General features: G+C 44.8%; 1 protein-coding gene across 1 annotated transcript in view; it reads left to right on the forward strand.

The window, feature by feature from the left end:
• The window catches only part of DNAH10 (dynein axonemal heavy chain 10), a 952,322-nt gene that overhangs the window by 495,431 nt on the left and 433,026 nt on the right, over positions 1 to 23,865 (forward strand). Inside the window, 2 exon segments of the mRNA XM_029571350.1 lie at positions 9,248 to 9,439; positions 9,845 to 9,963. Coding sequence (XP_029427210.1) covers positions 9,248 to 9,439; positions 9,845 to 9,963 — 311 coding nt within the window.

Here is a 23,865-nt window from a genome sequence, read left to right on the forward strand (position 1 = left end):
GGGTGTGGGGTACCTGCTGTTCCAGTAGCCTGCTGGGCGGCCCAGAGCTGGGTGACCTTGCGCTGCTCCTCCAACATCTGGATCAACGGGAGCTGTTGCTGCTGCTGGTGATCCATCATGCGCTGAATCATGTGCTGCATGGCCTCTTGCTGCTGCTGCATCTGGGTTGCCATCCATTTTAGCACTTCCTCGGACGCCATGCCTGGAAACAACACAAAAAAACACCAAGTGTGGCCGTACAACACCAGCCCCCTTCGGCTCTCGCAGAGTCGTACTTCTCCTCGGGTCCCACCCCTTAGCTCTGGACGCTTACCAGAAACTAAAGTGGCAAGACTTTTTTTTTTTTTTCTTTTTTCTTTTTTTTTTTTTTTTTTCTGTTTTCTCCCCGGCTTCAGTGAGCAATCCTGCCCCGACGCCCTCCTTCGCCTTTACCTTCACTAGGTCAGTAGAAGCACAGGTAGTTGACCGCTGGGTCTGCCCTCCAGTCAGCGAGTTTCAAGGATCCCACTGCTGCCACCATTTGTCACGATCAGGTCCCTCCGCTCAGCGTGCTGTGGGGCTTTGCTGGGCTTCAGGCCTCTGGCTTCGCTCCTATGACACGTCTTGTCCCCTTGCACAGCTCAAGCATAGCGCTGCTATGGACTCCTCACAGCCTCTAGTCAGAGTGCCAGGCCCAGTCCTGGCACTCCCAAGCAGTACACAGAAAAAGGATCTCCATCTCCTCCTCCAGAGACTCCGAGGAGCCGGGCTTTTGTGGCCAGGTCCACCACGGGGGCACGCCCTCTTCTTCAGCCTCCATAGAGCATGCTGAGTCATAGGGATCAGTCCCAATTTCCTCCACCTGTTCCTGCTCAGGCTCCAGCCAGGGGTCAGGTGTTGGTTCGGGGAACCTGGGAAGTGTAGTCTTTGCTACCTTCCTCAGCGCCCTCCGGTGGCTAAGTTTGGTACCACTAGCTTCTGCTCGGCTGTGTCTCAGCTGTTTCTGCCCCGGGCCAGGTCGTACTGCATCACACTCTATATGTGTTCAAGGACTGTCTTTCACACAAGACTGTTCTCATACAACAGACAACACAGTTGCAATGTGGTACTTGAACAAGCAGGGAGGCACAGGCTCTTATCTCCTCTGCCAAGAAGCTGCGCAGATCTGGGCCCGGGCCCTTGCATACTCCATGCATTTCCGGGCCACTTATCTGGCAGGCATACAGAACGTAGTAGCAGATCGCCTCAGTCGACAGTTCCATCCCCACGAGTGGTCTATCGATTCTGTGGTAATGAGGAGAATCTTCCAGCGTTGGGGTCAACCAACAATCGACCTCTTTGCATCCAACCTGAATCACAAAGTGGACAGGTTCTTCTCCCTGCACAGGCAGCAAAACCCGTTAGCCATGGACGCCTTCGCTCGCCCCTGGAACACAGGCCTCCTATATGCGTATCCCCCGATATCGCTGATAGCCAAAACTCTCATGAAACTACAACAGGACAAAGGGTCAATGATACTCATAGCCCCTATTGGCCTCGACAAGTATGGCTTCCCATGCTTCTCGACCTCTCCATCCGAGAACCAGTTTGCCTGGGCCCAGCGCCCAATCTCATAACTCAGAACCATGGCATGTTACGCCACCTGAACCTTCAAACCCTGTCCCTCACAGCCTGGATGTTGAAAGCTTGATCTTACAACCGCTCAATCTTTCAACTAAGGTTTCTCAAGTGCTTGTAGCTTCACGAAAGCCTTCCACATGAAAATCCTACCTTTCTAAGTGGAATAGATTTACCACGTGGTGCATGCAAACAGGTATCAACCCCTTTTCCTGCCCCACTCCATCTCTATTAGACTATCTCTGGCACCTTTCAGACTCTGGACTCCAGACTTCTTCGGTACATGTACACCTCGGTGCCATTTCAGCGTACCACAATGGAGTAGGGGATGCCCTGATAACAGCGCAACCCCCTTGTGTAGTCAGTTTATGAGGTGCCTTTTACAACTTAAGCCCCCTCTACGGCCGCCAGTTACCGAATGAGACCTAAACGTAGTACTTACAAGGCTCATGCATTCCCCATTTGAGCCTTTACACTCCTGTGATGTTAAATTCCTAACATGGAAAGTTCTTTTCCTAGTAGCCATTACATCTGCTGGAAGGGTTAGTGAGTTACAAGTACTTGTCACATACTCACCCTATACCAGGTTCCTCCATGACCGAGTGGTCCTCCGTACTCACCCTAAATTCCTTCCCAAGGTGGTAACGGACTTTCACCTGAATCAATCTGTAGTCTTGCCAACCTTTTTCCCAAGGCCTCACTCTCACCAGGGTGAGAGAGTTTTACACACCTTGGACTGTAAATGTGCACTTGCATTTTACTTAGACCGCACCACAGTCCATAGGAAATCCACCCAACTCTTTGTTTCTTTTGATAAAAACAAACCAGGAGTTGCAGTGGGCAAACAAACTCTCTCCAACTGGCTAGCAGACTGTATCACATTCTGCTATGAGAAAGTGGGCCTTCCTCTCCAGGGACGAGTGAAAGTGCACTCAGTAAGAGCCATGGTAACATCAGTAGCACACTGTCATTCAGTACCGATTGCTGAGATCTGTAAAGCTGCAAAATGGAGCTTTCTTCACACATTTGCAGCACATTACTGCCTGGAAAAGGAAGGATGTCAAGACTCTGCCTTTGGCCAATCTGTCTTGAAGAACTTATTTCCAGTATAATCCCAACTCCTTCCACATCCATCTACTGTGATTTTCAGGCTGCCTCATTTTTCCCAACAGTACACCAGTTGTTGTTTCTCTTGCACAAGTTGTATGCTGTTGGTCCAACTAAATATGAGTCAGCCTATAGCTTGCTAATCATCCTGCTTGTCCTGGGAGAAAGCAGAGTTGCTTACCTGTAACAGGTGTTCTCCCAGGACAGCAGGATGTAGTCCTCACGAAACCCACCCGCCACCCTGCGGAGTTGGGTTCGATTTCATTTTATTATTTTATTTTGTCGCTCGCACCTTTTGTTACAAATGAGACTGAATGGAGACCCCTGTGGCTACAGGGATTATGGCATGATGGGGATGCTCAGTGTGACAGAAAGGTTTTCCGTGATAGGGCTCCGTCTGCTGACGTCACCCACATGTGAGGACTATATCCTGCTGTCCCGGGAGAACACCTGTTACAGGTAAGCAACTCTGCTTTCTTCAATCCTGTGACCAACCTTACCCCAAAGTTGCACCAATGGTGCATTTTCCTTATTTGTACATATGCAACTAAGATGTTCCAATATTCTTATTCTAACCAAATTCTTTCTCTGGCCAATATACAGTGGATCCTTAACTTTCGAACTCAATTCGTTTCAGAGGGCTGGTTGTAACTCAAATTGGTTGTAAGTCAAGACTATTTTTTCCATAAGAAATAATGGAAATACCCATAATGCATTCCGAACCTCCCAAAGCACCCCTTACCTAACATTTTCATAATAAAAAAGGGTTGTATAATGTGTGTAATTACCAGAAACACCTATAATTTTCCTAGTGTACTCACCATTCAAGTTGACATCTTTGGCTTGCAAGAAGGGAGGAGGGGGAGGATTCCCCCCTCCCCCCCTCCTCAGATCACATCTCTGGCCCCCAAACACTCTCTTCCCCCCTCCCAACATACTCATTCCTCCCCACCTGATACCTTGCTGTAGCCAGCTGAGTGCTACACTCCCTTTCTGCTGCTGCACAGAAGCTTCCTTGGTCACCAGTGATGCTGTTGCTTGCTGCAATGCCGTGCCGGGTCTGTCTATGTGCTCCTGTGAACATTTGCAGCTCTGCGTGTGCCTGAGATGGACAGGCCTCATTGGCAGCAGCAGCAGCCAATCACTGCAACAGAAGAGCAGAAGTCCCACCCACCAAGCCCAAAAAAATGCGATTGACAGGAAAAAACGTCCAATTAGAAGCAACCGCACACAGGAGCGGATACACATGGCCTTGGCCGGCATTCAGGTTGTAACTCAAGACTTTGGTTGTAACTCAAAACTAAAATTTTGGTTGTAACCCAAGTTGTTCGTATGTCAAGCCGGTTGTAACTCGAGGGTCCACTGTACATCAGTTTACTTGGGCAAATAACTACGTAGATAACCTGAGCCATGTGACAATCAAACCTACCAGGCAAAGAATATGTGTATCCTGTAGAGGGTATTTGTAATGTATTAGTTTCATAGACATAGGAACAAATAGAACATTTGCCACAATTGTATTGTTCTGGGTTATTTTTTCTGTCTTCAACTGTTGGAACTGTAGTAGATATTAAAATATACCACAAAGAATGATTCTTTTTAAATACAAAAACTGGTGGGTTTCGAAAGAGTTCATCATCCTCCAAAATAGACCAATAATTGTAAATGATGGATGTAAGCCTCCCTTTATAACAAGAGAAAATTAATGTCCACACAAGCCTAGACAAAGGATTTTTTACATTTATTAACAGGTTTTCCCGGTTGACATATAGCAACCTTTTATATGCTCTTCTAAGAACATAAGAACATAAGAAATTGCCATGCTGGGTCAGACCAAAGGTCCATCAAGTCCAGCATCCTGTTTCCAACAGAGGCCAAACCAGGCCACAAGAACCTGACAATTACCCAAACACCAAGAAGATCCCATGCTACTGATGCAATTAATAGCAGTGGCTATTCCCTAAGGGGCGGATTTTCAGCGCCCTGCTCGCCTAAATCCGCCCAAAACCGGGCGGATTTAGGCGAGCAGGGCCCTGCGCGCCGGTAAGCCTATTTTACATAGGCCTACCGGCGCGCGCAGACCCCGGGACTCGCGTACGTCCCGGGGTTTTCGGAGGGGGGCGTGTCGGGGGGCGGGCCCGGTCGACGCGGCGTTTCGGGGGCGTGTCGGCCGCGTTTTGGGGGCGGGTACGGGGCGTGGCTACGGCCCGGGGGCGTGGCCGCGCCCTCCGTACCCGCCCCCAGGTCGCGGCCCGGCGCGCAGCAGGCCCGCTGGCGCGCGGGGATTTACGTCTCCCTCCGGGAGGCGTAAATCCCCCGACAACGGTAAGGGGGGGGGTGTAGACAGGGCCGGGTGGGTGGGTTAGGTAGGGGAAGGGAGGGTAAGGTGAGGGGAGGGCAAAGGAAAGTTCCCTCCGAGGCCGCTCCGATTTCGGAGCGGCCTTGGAGGGAACGGGGGGAGGCAGCGCGGCTCGGCGCGCGCAGGCTATACAAAATCGATAGCCTTGCGCGCGCCGATCCAGGATTTTAGTGGATACGCGCGGCTCCGCGCGTATCTACTAAAATCCAGCGTACTTTTGCTTGAGTCTGATGCGCAAGCAAAAGTAGGCTGTTCGCGCGCCTCTTAAAATCTACCCCTAAGTAAACTTGATTAATAGCAGTTAATGGACTTCTCCTCCAAGAATATATTCAAACCTTTATTGAACCCAGCTACACTAAGGGGCGGATTTTCATACTCCGTGAATAGGCCTACTTTTGTTTGCGCTCCAGGCGCAAACAAAAGTACGCTGGATTTTAGTAGATACGCGCGGAGCCGCGCGTATCTGCTAAAAACCTGGATCGGCGCGCACAAGGCTATCGATTTTGTATAGCCGGCGCGCGCCGAGCCGCGCAGCCTACCCCCGTTCCCTCCGAGGCCGCTCCGAAATCGGAGCGGCCTCGGAGGGAACTTCCTTTTGCCCTCCCCTCACCTTCCCCTCCCTTCCCCTACCTAACCCACCCACCCGGCCCTGTCTAAGCCCCCCCCTTACCTTTGTCGGGGGATTTACGCCTCCCTCTGGGAGGCGTAAATCCCCGTGCGTCAGCGGGCCTCCTGCGCGCCGGGACGCGACCTGGGGGTGGGTCCGGAGGGCGCGGCCACGCCCCCGGGCCGCCCCGGGCTGTAGCCACGCCCCCGGAACGCTCCCGACATGCCCCGAAAACGCCGTGCGGTTCGGCCCGCCCCCGACACGCCCCCCGACACGCCCCCTCCGAAAACCCCAGGACTTACGCGAGTCCCGGGGCTCTGCGCGCGCCGGTAGGCCTATGTAAAATAGGCTTACCGGCGTGCAGGGCCCTGCTCGCCTAAATCCGCCCGGTTTTGGGCGGATTTAGGCGAGCAGGGCTCTGAAAATCCGCCCCTAACTGCACTAACCACATCCTCTGGCAACAAATTCCAGAGCTTAATTGTGCGTTGAGTGAAAAAGATTTTTCTCCGATTAGTCTTAAATGTGCTACTTGCTAACTTCATGGAATGCCCCCTAGTCCTTCTATTATCCGAAAGTGTAAATAACCGATTCACATTTATTTGTTCAAGACCTCTCATGATCTTAATGACTTCTATCATATCCCCCCTGAGCCGTCTCTTCTCCAAGCGGAACAGCCCTAACCTCTTCAGCCTTTCCTCATAGAGGAGCTGTTCCATCCCCTTTATCATTTTGGTTGCCCTTCTCTGTACCTTCTCCATCGCAACTATATCTTTTTTGAGATGCGGCAACCAGAATTGTACACAGTATTCAAGGTGCGGTCTCACCATGGAGCGATATAGAGGCATTATGACATTTTCTGTTTTATTAACCATTCCCTTCCTAATAATTCCTAACATTCTGTTTGCTTTTTTGACTGCTGCAGCACACTGAGCCGACGATTTTAAAGTATTATCCACTATGATGCCTAGATCTTTTTCCTGGGTGGTAGCTCCTAATATGTAACCTAACATCGTGTAACTACAGCAAGGGTTATTTTTCTCTATATGCAACACCTTGCACTTGTCCATATTAAATTTCATCTTCCATTTGAATGCCCAGTCTTCCAGTCTTGCAAGGTCCTCCTGTAATGAACCACAATCCGCTTGTGATTTAACTACTCTGAATAATTTTGTACCGTCCGCAAATTTGATAACCTCACTCGTCTTATTCCTTTCCAGATCATTTATATATATATTGAAAAGCAGCGGTTCAAGTACAGATTCCTGAGGAACTCCACTGTTTACCCGTTTCCACTGAGAAAATTGACCATTTAATCCTACTTTCTGTCTCCTGTCTTTTAACCAGTTTGTAATCCATGAAAGGACATCGCCTTCTATCCCATGACTTTTTAGTTTTCTTAGAAGCCTCTCATGAGGAACTTTGTCAAATGCCTTCTGAAAATGCAAATACACTACATCTACCGGTTCATCTTTATCCACATGTTTATTAACCCCTTCAAAAAAAATGAAGCGGATTTGTTAGGCAAGACTTCCCTTGGGTAAATCCATTTTGACTGTATTCCATTAAACCATGTTTTTCTATATGCTCTATGATTTTGATCTTTAGAATAGTTTCCACTATTTTTCCCAGCAATGAAGTCAGGCTCACTGGTCTACAGTTACCGAGATCACCCCTGGAGCCCTTTTTAAATATTGGGGTTACATTGGCCACCCTCCAGTTTTCAGGCACAAAGGATGATTTTAATAATAGGTTACAAATTTTAATTAATAGATCAGAAATTTCATTTTTGAGTTCCTTCAATACCCTAGGATGCATACCCATCCGGTCCAGGTGATTTTTGTGCAATATACATGCATTGTGATGATAATGTGAAGACTTGAGAATTGTATCAGCGATAGAAATATATATAGATGTTTACATCCCCTGATGAAGCTATTGGCAAAACATGGGCCCATTGTTGGGTATTTAGGAACTTTGTAACAAAATATATGTAAAAAATCTGGCAATTTTTATATGCATGTGATATATGTATGTTTGTGGTTTTCTGTGTGTGAAGAATTTATGCATTAATTTCAATGTTTGCCTACTATGAGTTTTTTTAAGTGAACAATTTATATATGATTAAATTGTATTAAAATTTTTTAAATGATTTTGCAATAAATGCTTAAAGTATGCATACAGATATTCTGTGATAATCTATGTAATACCCGGGTTTACCTTCTTTTGTATATTACCACTAGCTGTACCCTGCCACGCGTTGCAGTGGCTGAGCCTGGTTAAGTTGAAAAAACAGGTTACAGTTTGTGTGTTTTTGTTTGTTTTTTTTTTACCCCAAATGAACAGCACCAGCAAAGAATAGTTTAAATATGCAAGCACACCTTCCTGGCCCCCCCCCCCCCCAACCCGGCGAAATAGAGCAACCCACGCTACAGCCCTCCTCTCGGGAGATGAGGAGAATGAGTGCCCCCCCCCCCCTGTGAAAAACGTGCGGCAGAAAATAAGAACGGTCCCCTACCGTGCTCCTCCCCGGTTACCTGTGTAAACTGCCAGCCGGTGGCGAGGGTGTGTGCTAGGGTTTGTTCCGCCGGCTGCCATGTCGCAAAACTTCACCGGTGAAAGTGGTGCGTCAGGATTCCTGACCTAGTAAGGGCAAATGTCCGCTGAGGATATGGCGCCGATGGGCTCTTGCCCTTACTATGTCACATGGTGTACCGACGTCATTGTTGTCTCCATATAGCATAGTAAGGGCAAGGTTCGCCGGCGCCATTTTGGTTGCTGGCATCCGACGGCCCTAATGAATGCGATGTGTCCCGGACCGTTCCTGTGGTGCCGGTGGAGAAGCATGGACTTGTTTCAGGTGTAGTGTGTGATCGGAGTGCAGTGCGTGGGTGGGTGGAAGAGGGTACTTTAAATTAAAATCGGAGGGTGTGCTAAATGCGTGGCTTCCCAATATAGCAGCCAGGAATTCGTATTTTGGTGTGCTTTGGGAGGGTGGGTGAAGTAAGTGACATTGACAGGCGTGTGGGTGAGGGTGTGTGGTGTGATGAGTGTGAATTTCTGTGTGTTATGAGGGAGTGTGAATGAAAGGCAATAGCCCTGTGTGGGGGTGGGGTGTGGTGTGTGAGTGTGTGTGAAACGTGTAAGAGGTTGCGCTTGCGCTGAAGGCCACCAGATGTCGCTGTTTTGTGTAAGCAATTTTTAAACTTGTATTACCTGTCACAGGTGTGACCTATATGTAATGTAAGTGTATAAGATCCTTCCCGTATGGGAAGTGAATGTTGTGTGCAAATTTTGAACGCATTCGGTTAAGCGGTTGGCGAGATTAGCGACGACGTACAAACTATTTAACATTTTTATTTATATAGATTGTGGGAAAAGTTATTAGCCATGACTTAGAGCCTGATTTGCTAAAATAATTGTTGAAAAAATGTTAAAAATATAACTGTTTAAATGAACCTAGTTCTGTAATATTTGGCTATGCACAGAAGCCAAAGGAAATACACATTGATTATAAATTCAAGTCTGTATTCAGAGAAGAGGCTATCCTCTGTTTTTTTTCTCCATTTTTTTTTATCTAGGATGTAGTGTTGATGAGGGCACTGAGAGACATGAACCTACCTAAATTTGTATTTGAAGATGTTCCTCTTTTCCTTGGCTTGATTTCTGACTTGTTTCCTGGACTAGACTGTCCTCGTGTTCGCTATCCTAAATTTAATGATGCTGTAGAAGAAGCATTGAGGGATGGCAATTACATTCTTCTACCAGTGCAGGTAAAAGTAAATGCTGAGGACTTAGATTTAAATACCATGTATGCATTTTGTACAATATTGTGTTCTCTGATGCAGTGATGCCTGTCCTACACTTACTCAGACAACCTGAAATTCTGCATGAACGGTGTTTATTTCATCTTCTCAAAATATGCAGAACCTTTCAGTTACTTTTTAAACATAGGATGCAATTTATAGTTATCTGCTATACTCAGTAAAGATCTTTTGAATGAATAATTTTCTCATCTGGAACTTGGTGAATTGAGCTCTGTGTTTATGTGGAGTTGATGGAACCTTAAAAAATGAGGATCATAATGGGGGAAAAACAATTTTGAAGTTTGAAATTATGAAGTTGTAATAATTTATTTGATCAAACAGACCTGCAGTTAAATTACATTTGTTTTACAGGTAGATAAAGTAGTTCAAATGTATGAGACCATGTTAACGCGCCATACTACAATGGTGGTTGGGCCCACTGGAGGTGGCAAGTCTGTTGTCATTAATAGCTTGTGTCATGCACAGACTCGGTGAGTATATAAGAAAGGAGGGAATGTGGTCCAGTGGTTACAACAGTGAACTGATATACCAAGAAAATTCTCGAGATCTTTTCTTGTTTTTCAACTGACTGTATTTGTGATTCTCAGTCTTAACTTGCCCAACTATAATTAGATAAATTATAGAATTGTTCCTTTTTCCTCTGACCTTTGGCTACTGCTGCATAGAGCATATACCAAAGCTGGTAGCTAAATTTCCACTCTGCACATTGACTGTATTGCAGCTGTGACTTTTGTGCCCCATTTAGATGAAGCTCATTTTATAAATGCAAATTGTAACTAGCTCCACTGCAGTAATATGCCTGAGAAGAATAGTTATGCTTTAAGTTATCCAATGAGACCCAACATCCTAATTCACAATGAAGGAGATAGTGAAGCTTCTGATGGGATCAGCTTATATTGCCACTTAAATCTGTGTAACTCAAGGACATATGTATTATATAATAAGGACAATATATTCTCTGTGGACAAGCAGGACTAAATTCAGCCACACAAGTGGGGTGATGTCACTGGATGGTGTTGAAGTGAAATATGCTCTCTCATAATTCATTAAGACTTTGAAGTTTTTCCAAGCATGCACAAGTGTCTGCAGTCATTTTTCTTTGACCAAGGCAAGAGGATGTTTGCTTTCTTTCTTCTGCTGCAGCCATTTTTTCAAGTTGTCATGATTGTGCCAGCTAGGCAGCCTCCCCGCTGCAGAGATTCTCATGAAACACATACTCTTGCTACCGACTCATTGATCTCATGACTCAGCAAGACCAGCCCTATATAGTCCTAGCCCTTCATTGATTACATTGACTCCTTGACCTGGTTTTTCTGCCTTTCCTTGCTCTTAGCCTTCTTCCCTTTTTCTGTGGTTTTCCAGGCCTTCCTGCCTTGCTTTGTAGCCTTCTCAACCTACCTGCCTTGTCCTGTGGTCTCTTTGGCCTGTCCTGCAGCCTCCTTGGTCACCTTGCCCAGCCTTGGGGCCTTCACACTTGCCTGTGTTGTGGCCTGCATAGGCCTCCTAGTCTGTGTTCTTTGTTATTTATTATTATTATTTAAATGTTTTATATACTGTCATTCAATGTGAGAAAATGTTACAAGGTGGACAAACATAATAAACGGAAGTATTACAATGGTAGACAAATAACATGAAAACAAATCTAGATTATAGGGGTTTGTGAAGTGGGGGGTATAGGAGTAATGAAGAGGCCTATCAGACAGCTTTCATGGCAGGCAGGAAGAGAGAAGGCAAAGAGGGTTTGCCCTCACGAGCCTCTTCCTTTTATTGTACATTCATACAAAGGCAGATGATGTGTCATTACATGATTGGCTACTTTCCCATAGCAACAGAAGAGTCATTACACCATTGGCTTTGGCTCAGGGGGTGTGCACGGATCATATCATTGGCTGCTGAAATCTATACCTCCTGACTTTGTCCTGCCTCTGACTAGGGAAAACCCAGCCCCTCCCCCAGGAATTCAGGGCCAACAGGTATCCTTTCCTAGGCAGAGAGGCTTAAGCACAAGTGATGCTTTTATTCAGGCAAATGTCAGGGAGAAGGGAAGTTAGTGTTTAAACCTGATGAAATGGCTTGCTGGCAAGCGCATATTTCCCACATCTCACCCTTTCTGTTTTTGTTTAAGCAGCTCAGTAAAGCTTTAGACCCTTACTGAAATTTGTTATGTCTTGGTATGGGCTGGAAATAGGGGAAGAGGGATTATGGAGAGAAGAAAGCTGATTCGGCGTGGTGTGCCAGCCACCGATGAGCTTCTGAATCTCCATATCACCCAGAGCTGGTGCAGGTGGTGTGCCAACGCTGCAGGGCTCGTGATTCCCTATTAGGCATCTTACAAGACATCTTTGTATTCGGGCTGAGAGCAAGGTTTCAATATGGATATGAGGTTTGGGTATGCACTGAATACAGCATCACAGGCAAATAATTAAGATAATTACAGTAATTATAATAGAAATCACCCTTTTGAGACCAGAAATATCAGGGAGTCAGGACCATAGCCAGTCCCATGGAGAAGTAGGTATTCTGTCTGAAAGTGGTGCATCAGCAACCATGGTTTCTATCTGCTCTGTGGTATGTGTGAGGTTTGCTTTATAAACTGATATGTACACACAGCAATGAGATCCAATTAATGCACAAACACCACCCTTTAAGGCTAACATGGTTTGTAAGGTATAGCTGTTCTGAATGCTACTTCTCTAATCTGAGAAACTTTTGTTGTAAGTAGTTTTAATGCATGGACTGTCTGATTAAATATGGCAGTCGTCCAGTTAGCTAGGATGTGTAAGTCTCTGTAATTCATAGCTGTTCCCATTGGGGGAAACAGGCTTCTAGCTATCTGAGTTTCTGTATACTTTTCTATGGGATTATTTATCGCCTCCCTTTTGTTACAGAGCCTTGCTTTGGGTAAATTTTTGACTGCATAGTACGAGGGAAGGATGTAGCCTAAAGTGCATCTGTCTCTCCATCTTGGGGAAAGGTACATATATGCTCTATGCCCACATAACATCCATATGTTTCCTAACAGATTAGTGGACATGTCATTGGTTATCATTTGGGCTATATAACTACAAAAGGTAAATCCTTCATCCCCTCTATACTTTCTGTACCTGCTTGGGTCTCCCACTGCCCATCCTGAAATCTGCCAATTGCATACATATGTGGTATAATTATGTAAGTGTTCAGTGATTAATACAAAAGTTCAGTTACAATATGGATATTTCCCACCTGAATCCCTTTCCCATCCCCTGTATCATAGTCCCAACAAAGAGCGGCAGTCTCTTGAATACAGCTACCAATGTGTAGTATGGTATTATTAACTGGAGAGTTAATGAAAACCTCTCTGTAAAGGATAATTAGTCCATACTGTAAGGTTAAATGGTACAGCATGCATCAGTAGTTCTCCGCAGGCTTGGGTTGGCATGTGTGTGCGGATCCAACAGTCTGTTCGATTCAACAGGTGTGAAAAGTTCTGTGCATGTTGTTCTGTCAGAGTCCTTGTTCTGAAATCACCATAGCTGGAGAAATAAGGCAAAGGAGGAGGATGCAGAACACAATTGTTAATGAGTTGGCATTCAGGCAAGAGAAACGGCTAATAAGTTCTCTGGAGTTTTCTCAAGGCCTTGCTGTTCTAAGAGTTGTGCAGATTGATTGGATAGGGCCTTGATCTGTCCCCAGGTCATGTGGTGCTGCTTTTTGCAAGGAGTCCGGTCTCTGTCCTTCTGAGGGCTGTGGAGGCTCAGGGAGAAGTTGGGGATCGGGTCCTGTAGACCTGGACACCTTTCCATCGTTCCACGGCTTGATACCTGTGGAAGCAAGCAGAGAAACATATCCTCGTTCCCCATTTTAAGGGAACGGGACCGTACCAGACATTACATATTCTATACAAAACTGATGGCTGTGGGTGACTAACCCTAGTCCCATAATGATTACTCATGGCTGTGGTCTTAAATTTGATATGTTTGGATGATTTAAAGTGATTTAAAACAATACTTTGTTCTTGTTCAGCCAGTCCTTCTTAGGGGGAAGTCCAGGGGCAATTATCCCTCCTTTTTGTTTTTGTTTTCAAGAGCTCTTAAGGGTATGATTGGCTCTCTCCACAATGGCTTGCCCTGTGGTGTTGTAGGGGATGCCAAATACGTATTTAATATTCAATTATTGACAAAATTCATGCAAAGAAATGGCTGCAGTAAGCAGAGCCATTTTTAGTTTTCAGAACGTAACCCCATTATCAAGAAAGTTTTTATGCAGTGATCAATTTTCATTCAGTAAATTAGCAATAAATGTAAATTAATCGTTTAAAGGAAAAGTCATTTGCTGTAAGCTGAATCAAATGACAAGTATATTAGACATTACATTAAACATATGTTACACAAGACTGACAGATATTCATTCATCTTGCAAATATTAATTTACACAAAACTGACACATATTCATCCATCCTGCAAATATTTCTTGCATCAAGACAGACAACAGATAACACATAATATGAGCTAAAAATCTTATCAAAAAGTTATCAAAAACAAAATTAGATCAAGAATCAAAAGTCAAAAGGCGTTAGAAAAATGTTAAAATAAACTGCAAAGTGTTCATCTTCACATCTCTTCATGGCAGCGTCAATCTGGAAAATATTAAAAACTGGCATACAGCAAAAAATTACTAAGGTAAGGATTAAAGTGAAATTCTTACTTTTTTAACCTTGAAGAAATCAATTCTATTATTCAATTTAATAAAATCAATTTGGATTTGCAAGAAAAGGTTTGGGAGGGATTGCTTTATATGTAGCAACCTCTGTCAGTAAAAATTTTAAGGTTCAGAATTCTGTAAAAATTTTGTGAAAAAGAAAATAAAACTGAAGTGTCCTTAAGACATGAGGACCGCAGATCTGAAAAATAAAAACTATTATACAACAGAATTATTAAAACAATAATATAATATAACTTGTAGAATAACATAGCGCCTCCTAGTGGAGACACCATCATTACTTTATAGATTGCAACTATTGTTCCAGGTTGCAATCAATAATACTCTGAGCTTACTTTCAATGTGGAATATCAGAATAGAATTTCTTCTTATAATTATTAGAATAGGAAATTAAACACGCTGTTTGCTCAGCTCTGTCTGCTGCATGCTAAAGTTTGAAAGTATTAAAAGATTAAAGACATATAGAAAGTAGAGAGAGAAATTGCAGGACTAAGTCCAGTTTTTCTTTTTTTTCAAAAGTTCTCCCTCCCTCCCCCATGAGTGGCTAGCAAGAGTTACAGAAAAGGGGGGGAGGAGCAGTGTTTCTCAAAAGAAAAGAACTGCACCCAAGGAGTTAATCCTTCAGTCAATAGGAACTTAAAGATAGCTTTGTTTAACAATTGACCACAGACAATGGCTTGGCAAGTACTGATTCCTTGCAGACAGGTTCTATTTTTCTCCTGTAGGGCAAATCACAATAAAAGTAGAAGTTCTGTGCACTGGCAATTCAAACTATAAACTTAAATCTCAGAGAAATGGAGTCATTTTAAATGTGAGCCAAATAAACTTTGCAAAAGGGAAATTTTCACATGTAATTTATACAGTATATTATTCAAATTTCAGTACAGTTTGTAACATAAGGTTCAGCATTCACTTTGTGGGGGAAAATACTCTCAAAGTATGCAGATTTTTTTGTAACTGAATTCAAATACTAATAGAAACCATTTTTTTTTTCATAGTGATATTTTCTTTGCTTGTAACGCATGAGTCTAATTAAATCCTTTTTTTCATATTGATATTTTCTTTGCTTGTAACACAGGAGTCTAATTAAATCCTTTTTTTCATATTGATATTTTCTTTGCTTGTAACACAGGAGTGCAGCTGCCTGGCCCAAGGTCTTATACGCTGATTTCTTTGAAGACCTGTGGGCATAGTCACTGCACATGGCACTCCGGGCTGCACTCAACTCTATTGCTGCCACACCTAGTTCTTTGTTTCTTTCTGTAATGGGAAAGGCTTGAATCCCTTTCAATAATTCCTCCCTTGTGAGATTTCCATGTTCAAGGTGGAATCCCATGCTGACCGCTGCACATAAATTGTTACCGGGAGCAGTGGTTTGAGATGGTAATTTACCTGCACAAATTGATGATGCAGAATTAATGACTGTCTCAGGCAATGGCAAATGAATGTTCAGGGAGTGGTTAGTGGGGAAAGGGGTTTGCAGGCAAGATAGAGGAAGGCTAGTTTTTCTGACCTCAGTGTTTTCTATTTCCTGGGGTCTTTTCTCTGAGGTGGATGCAGAGGAAGCCACAGGAGCCATGTGATTGTGTGTCCCCAGATGTTCTATTTCATTTTCTGTCCCCCTTTGTTCATGGTTCTTTTCTGTGATGGGGAAGGCTTGAAGTCCTTCTAACAATTCTGTTTCTGTAAGGTTTTCTTTCTGCAGTTTCTGCTGAAATTCAATGCTAATCACCCCACCCAGGCCAGGTCTTGGCTCTATTGTTCTCAAGGGTTGCTTTTCTGAAGAAATGGGGAAGGTGTGAATTGCTTGTGCTTTGGGTGTAGGTATGGGGAGCTGAGGATACAAAGAATTTGCTGTCTCTGAGGAAGACTGAGAAGATGGGGGAAGGGTATGTCTGCCTGCTTCTAAAAGCACATGGTTTGAAACTGCTGTTTTTAAACCTTTTTTTTTCTACCATGTGTTCGATGGCTTCTGTACATTTTTGCCATATTAATCTTTGCTTTATGGGAGCTCTGGGAGCCGTATGAAGATAATTGCCGATTGAAATCCAATTCTGGGTATTTAGAGTTCCAGACTCCATGGAATACCAAGGGCAACGGCAAGCTATTTCACTTATTAATTTTTCTAAGTCCCCCAGGCTGACTTGCGCTAGTTTTCTTCTGGTGATGAAATAATGATTATTGATGATTTTCTGCAGCTGCTTGGCATGTAGCCTCTGCTGCATAGATAAATCACTGCCCATGCTTACGAGTGTGGGGAACAAACTTGCTGAGAAATACTTTTAAAAATACTAAAAAATACCTTAAAAATACTTACGATTGCAAATCTGTTGAACGGTAGGTACCTAGGCTATGACCAGCCGAAATAAGCATGGAGTTTATCATCACATCTGGGCGGTCACCAGATATAGCAGTAATGAAGAGGCCTATCAGACAGCTTTCATGGCAGGCAGGAAGAGAGAAGCAAAGAGGCAAAGAGGGTTTGCCCTCACGAGCCTCTTCCTTTTATTGTACATTCATACAAAGGCAGATGATGTGTCATTACATGATTGGCTACTTTCCCATAGCAACAGAAGAGTCATTACACCATTGGCTTTGGCTCAGGGGGTGTGCACGGATCATATCATTGGCTGCTGAAATCTATACCTCCTGACTTTGTCCTGCCTCTGACTAGGGAAAACCCAGCCCCTCCCCCAGGAATTCAGGGCCAACAGGTATCCTTTCCTAGGCAGAGAGGCTTAAGCACAAGTGATGCTTTTATTCAGGCAAATGTCAGGGAGAAGGGAAGTTAGTGTTTAAACCTGATGAAATGGCTTGCTGGCAAGCGCATATTTCCCACAGGGGGGCTTATTGTTCAAGACTTATTTTGGTTATCGGAGTCATGGGGAACTGGGAGTTTCTGTCAAATAGAAGGCATTTTTGAATAGTCAGGTTTTTAAGACGCTCTTGTTACATGTGTTTGTGGTCCTAGCTCTGCTCCATGGTCCAGCCCTTGTCCTGTCCTTGTCCAAGTCTTGTCCTGACCTGTCCAATCCTTGTTGCCCAGGACTTGTCTCTAGTTGGCCCTGCCTCTGGTTGCAGCCCTTGTATCCAGTCTCTGCCTGTATCCAGCTCCTGGCAATTCTCCAGCTCTCAGCCAGTACCTTGTTCCAGCTCCCAACCTGTGCTATGTTCCAGCTACTAAAACCCAAGGGCTCAATCTGTGGAGGAGATGGCTGGTATAGGCAGAAGACCCAGTCTAGCCTTGCCCTGGAGTCTGGTTCTACTCCAGCTGGGGGAAAACCTGAGCCTAGAATGCCTGACCTGTTACACAAGTACATTTTTTGATACTTGTTTTGATTCCTACTCCTATCATTTGTTGGAAGAGAGCCAGAGTATGTCACCTATCCTTCCAAAAATGGCAGAAGCCATTGCATACAGAAATTTCATAATACAATCAGTTACCAAAGAAAAAAGCTCATTGTGCTGGGTGACTGTCATCAGAGGCACTAATCTGGGAACTCTTTTCAAGGGAAACACTACAATTAAAAGCCTCCCAGGATCATCAGCCAGCAGAAATGCTATTCAGATAGTCAAAGAGATCAAAGAAGAAAGCAAAGACTCTAAAGTTGATATTATCATCCATCTGGGAACCAACGACCTTGCTAGAAACAGTATCCAAGCAGTTCAGAGAGATTTCCAGTCTCTAGCGAAGCAGATTAGTCACATGGCGAAGACTATTGCCTTTTCAGAACTGTTACCTGTTCATGGAAAAGGACAGGAGAAGCTAAGCCATATTAATAACTTCAATGTATGGCTAAAATCCTGGTGTAAGGAACAAAGTTTTGGATATTTTGGAGGCTGGGGCCATGTATGGAACAGTAAAAAGCTCTTTGTCAAAGATGGCTTACCGTATTTTTCGCTCCATAAAACGCACTTTTTTCCCCCCAAAAGTGGGGGGAAAATACCTGTGCATCTTATGGAGTGAATATTAAAAATAAAAACTAACTACAACCCCTCCTCCCTCCTGACCCCCCCCCCAAGACTTGCCGAAAGTCCCTGGTGGTCCAGCAGGGGTCCGGGAGTGATCTCCTGCACTCGGGCCGTCGGCTGCCAGTATTCAAAATGGCGCCGATATTCTTTGCCCTCACTATGTCACAGGTGCCACCGGTGCCATCGGTCGGCCCCTGTCACATGGTAGGAGCAATGGACGGCCGGCGCCATCTGGTGCTCCTACCATGTGACAGGGGCCGACCAATGGTACCGGTAGCCCCTGTGACATAGTGAGGGCAAAGGCTAGCAGCGCCGATGGACCACCAGGGACTTTTGGCAAGTCTTGGGGGGGTCAGGAGGGTGGGGGTTGTAGTTAACTAAATTTAAAGGGTTGGGATGGGGAATGGGGGCAAAAAAAACATTTTATGCCCTCCCCTAATTTGCTCCATAAGACGCACAGATGCCCGGGAACAGAGCCGGTTTAGCACACCATTTTTTTTTTTTAATTTTCCCGCTCTGAATCCTGGGTGCATCATATAGTCAGGTGCGTCTTATGGAGCGAAAAATATGCTACATCTGTCTGTGGCAGGAAAAAGGATCCTAAGAGATAAATTCAAATCCTATGTCATAAGGCATTTAAACTAGATGCAATGGAAAATGGTGAAGTGGATATCAAAACTCAGTTAAATAAGTCACAAAAGGAGTCCAAGGAAAGCAGTAACCTGAACGAGAAAAGCTGGAAAGCTTTGAGCACAAATGCCCACAGTTTGGGCAATAAAATCCCAGATCTGCAAGCCTTAATGGTGGAGGCGGACTTGGACATTGTTGCTGTCACGGAGACGTGGTTCACGGAATCTCATGATTGGGATACGGCCATACCAGGCTATAACTTGTTAAGGAAGGACAGAGAGGACAGAAAAGGGGGAGGAGTGGCTCTTTACGTCAAAAACAATATCCAAGCATCTGAGGTGCAAGGAAGATAGAGCAAAGAAGAAGCACTATGGGCCAACTTAAAAAAAGATGATGGGGCATCCATTTTTATTTGAGTGGTTTACAGGCCTCCAAATAAAATGGAAGAACTTGACTGAGATCTGGTTGAAGACATCCAAAAGATGGGAAAGAAGGGAGAAGTGGGAATTGTAATCTGCCGGATGTAGACTGAAGAATCCCTTCTGCAGAATTTAATAGTAGTAGAGAGATTGTGGATGCCCTGCAAGGGGCTCTGTTCAAACAAATGGTAATTGAACCCACGAGGGAGGGAGCTATACTAGATTTAGTGCTCACTAACAGAGATAATGTCTCTAATGTCCAGGTGGGTGCCCACCTCAGCACCAGTGATCATCAAACAGTATGGTTTCATATCACAAACAGGATACGGAGAAGTCGCATGAAGACCCAAGTTTTGCAGTTCAAAAACACGGACTTTGTTGAAATGGGGAAGTACCTGGAGGAAGAACTAGAAGGCTGGGAGAGCAAGAGAGATGTGGAACAACAGTGGGCCAAACTAAAAGGAGCAATTACCAAGGCAACTAATCTATATGTTAGATAAGTAAAGAAAAACAAGAGAAAAATGAAACTTATCTGGTTCTCAAAGGAGGTGGCTGATAAAATAAAAGCTAAAAGAACAGCATTTAAGAACTGTAAAGGATCCCGGGGAGCCTTGGAGGAGGAGAGGCACGCCGTGAGTGTGATCAGCGTGCTCTGAGCCACTTGGCTGGAATGGACAGTGAGAAGGAGGTTTGCCGACCCGACCTGACCCCGCCTACCTCTGACGTCATCGAGGCCCTGACTGCATCTACTTAAACTTGGGTGCAGCGGCGTGGAAGCGGGAGCCTTGGAGGAGGAGAGGCTATGCTGTGAGTGTGATCAGCGTGCTAGGAGCCGCTTGGCTGGAACGGACGGTGAGAAGGAGGTTTGCCGATCCGACCCGACCTGACCCCGCCTACCTCTGTCGTCATCGAGGCCCCGGCTGCACCTACTTAAACTCGGGTGCAGCGGCGTGGAAGTGGGAGCCTTGGAGGAGGAGAGGCACACTGTGAGTGTGATCAGCGTGCTAGGAGCCGCTTGGCTGGAACGGACGGTGAGAAGGAGGTTTGCCTACCCGACCCGACCTGAACCCACCTACCTCTGACGTCATCGAGGCCCTGGCTGCATCTACTTAAACTCAGGTGTAGCGGCGCGCAGCTACTGGCGTGCTGCCGAAGCCACATGCCAAAGGGGCGCACCCCTGGGAGAGATTTTGGTTAAGCAAAATATCTCTGCGAGAGAGTGGACTTCAATGGGAAGGAAGAGGAAGGCAAGAATGGTGGTCTCTGCTCCAACCAGGAAAGAAGTTCTTGGGCCGATGGCCAACATCTTGTCAGACGGGTGAGTAAACTCTCCAGGGAGGCTATCCCGGATAGTTCATTCTCATCGGGAGCCTCAACTAGTCCTGCCATGAACCAGAATCCCAATATTTCTGCTGTTAACAATGGGGCTAAGAATAATTGGCTTTAACATCATCTGCCTCTAAAGCAGATCTACTAGTAGGTCAGGATGTGACTTGTCTCACAAATGTGGAAGGCAGTGAGATATCTGATAACTGTTTAGAATTGAATGAAGAGACAGCCAATCCTGAAAATATTACCCTGGTAGATGTTTGGAGGGCGGTTACTAAAATGGAAAAGATGTTATCTTTAGTCATGGTCAAATCCTCCAGTTTTACTATGGAAACAAGGAAAAATCTGGAAGACCACAGTAAATGAATAATACAACTAGAAACATTAAGTGGAACATCTACAAAGCAAATTACAGCATTGCAAGCCACTGGGACGGCCTTTATAAAAGACTCTTTAATTATATACAAAAATTGGAGGGACTTGAAAATGCAATGAGAAGAAAAAATTTAAGATTCTTGAATTTTCCCAATACAAGATTATTATCAGCCCAAGAATTGTTTAGTAAATATACTAGGGAAATCTTGGGTTATTATAAAAGAGTTAATTATATCTAAGATGTATTATATACCAAATAAGAGAAGGGAGGTATTGGCACCAGAGGGGGAAACAGATGTTACATCTACTGATAACCCCAACTTAACAGCATTTTTAGAGGCCTCAGTGGATGATATCCAGTCTAGAGCCACTTTAATAGTGGTGTTCAGTCTGGAACAGGAAAAAAATTTGGTACTTCAAAAGTACTTCAGGAATAAAGAGTTCAGTTTTTGTGGCCAGAGAATCCAAGTGTTTCCAGATGTATCTAAATATACACAATCAAGGTGGAAACAGTTCTTACTTTTGAGACTGAAAGTTCTGGCTCTTGGGGCGACTTTCTATCTCAAATTTCCCTGTAAATGTTTGGTTACCTATCAAAAAAATAAGTTTGTTTTCTCAGAACCTACCCACCTTGAAGTTTTTCTTGCAGATAAGGGAGGACAGGACATAGTAGCAATCCCCGAATTTGGGAATAAATAACTGGTGTATTATAGGCTCATCTAGCTGTGTTTAAAAAAGGATTGCATAAGTTCTTGGAGGAGAAGTCCATTACCTGCTATTAAGTTCACTTAGAGAATAGCCACTGCCATTAGCAATGGTAACATGGAATAGACTTAGTTTTTGGGTACTTGCCAGGTTCTTATGGCCTGGATTGGCCACTGTTGGAAACAGGATGCTGGGCTTGATGGACCCTTGGTCTGACCCAGTATGGCATTTTCTTATGTTCTTATGTCCTATTAGAACATGTTGATATGAGAGTTGTTTTTCTTTTACAAATTATTTCCTTGGATGGTTCCCCTATAAAGTGGGCTGATGTGTTTGAATTTACATTTTTATTTAAATGTTAGTGAAAGTATTTTTGCTTTGAATTATTGATGCTGTAAATCAAAATTTTCTTTATTTCATGTGCATTGTAAAATGTCAAGAAATTTAATAAAGTATAAATTAAAAAAAAAAAAAGAAATGTAATGGATCCCAAAGGGAGGATCACAAGGAAGAATATCTGGTGGAACTGAGGGAGATGAAGAAAGTAATCAAGACAGCAAAAAGTCAAGCGGAAGAAAGGATTGCCAAAGAGGTAAAGCGAGGTGACAAAACATTTTTCAGCTACATCAGAGAAAAGAGAAAAGTCCAAAGTGGTATAGTGAAATTCAAAGGTGAAAAGGATCAATGTGTGGAGAGAGACGAAGAAATGGCAGAAATGTTAAATGAATACTTCAGTTCGGTGTTCACTAACGAGGACCCTGGAGAAGGGCCATCGCTAGTTAACAAGAAACTGGAGGGGAGTGGAGTAGATGAAACTCCATTTACAGAAGAGAATGTATGGGAAGAGCTAGGAAAACTGAAAGTGGACAAAGCCATGGGGTCTGATGAGGTTCATCCCAGGATACTGAGGGAGCTCAGAGATGTGCTGGTGGGTCCGCTGCGTGACCTGTTCAATAGATCCCTAGAAACGGGAGTGGTGCCGAGTGATTGGAGAAGAGCGGAGGTGGTCCCGCTTCACAAGAGTGGGAGCAGAGAGGAGGCTGGAAACTTCAGGCCGGTTAGCCTCACCTCAGTGGTGGGAAAAACAATGGAGTCGCTGCTGAAAGTCAGAAGAATTGCTGGACCAGAGGCAGCATGAATTCACCAAGGGAAGGTCCTGTCAGACAAATCCGACTTTTTTGATTGGGTGACTAGGGAATTGGATCAAGGAAGTGCGCTCGATGTCATCTACTTGGATTTCAGTATAGCGTTTGATACGGTCCCGCACAGGAGGCTTGTGAGTAAAATGAGAAGCTTAGGGAGTGAGTGCCGAGGTGGTGGCCTGGATTGCAAATTGGTTGACGGACAGAAGACAATGTGTGATGGTAAATGGAACTTACTCTAAAGAGAGAGTCGTGTTAAGTGGAGTGCCGCAAGGATTGGTGTTGGGACCGGTCCTGTTCAATATCTTTGTGAGTGACATTGTGGACGGGATAGAAGGTAAGGTTTTTCTTTTTGTGGATGATACTAAGATCTGCAACAGAGTGGACACACTGGAAAGAGTGGAGAGAATGAGATGGGATTTAAGGAAGCTGGAAGAGTGGTCGAAGATATGGCAGATGAGATTCAATGCCAAGAAGTGCAGAGTCATGCATATGGGGTGTGGAAATCCGTAAGAACTGTATTTGATGGGGTGTGAAGGGCTGATGTGCACGGAGCAGGAGAGAGACCTTAGGATGATAGTGTCTAACGATCTGAAGTCGGCGAAACAATGTGACAAGGCGATAGCTAATAGAGATGTGAATCGTGTGCCCGATCGTTTTAACGATCGGGTTCGGCTGGGGGGGGGGGGGGGGGGGGGGTTGGAAATCTGATCGTTACGAGATGTGAATTGGAATCGGTTCCAATTCCAATTCACATCACTAAATTTTTTGTGAGGCCCGCGCCGATTAAAAAAAAACCCCACCCCGATCCTTTAAAATTACCCCCTTAGCCTCTCCCACTCTCCTGACCCCCCCCCCCCCAAAACTTTTTACACATACCTGGTGGTCCAGGGGGGCCGCGGGGACCGATCTCCCGTTCCCATGCTATCAGCTGCGCTAAAAAAAATGGCGCCGATGGCCCTTTGCCCTTACCATGTGACAGGGCAAAGGTAGCACTGGCGCCATTTTGAATACTGACATTACGGCCCGAGTGAGGGGATCGCTTCCAGACCCCCGCTGGACCCCCAGGGACTTTTGGCCAGCTTGGGGGGGCCTCCTGACC

The sequence above is a fragment of the Rhinatrema bivittatum genome, chromosome 11 (assembly GCF_901001135.1).
Source record: "Rhinatrema bivittatum chromosome 11, aRhiBiv1.1, whole genome shotgun sequence".
In the NCBI taxonomy this organism is placed as follows: domain Eukaryota; kingdom Metazoa; phylum Chordata; class Amphibia; order Gymnophiona; family Rhinatrematidae; genus Rhinatrema; species Rhinatrema bivittatum.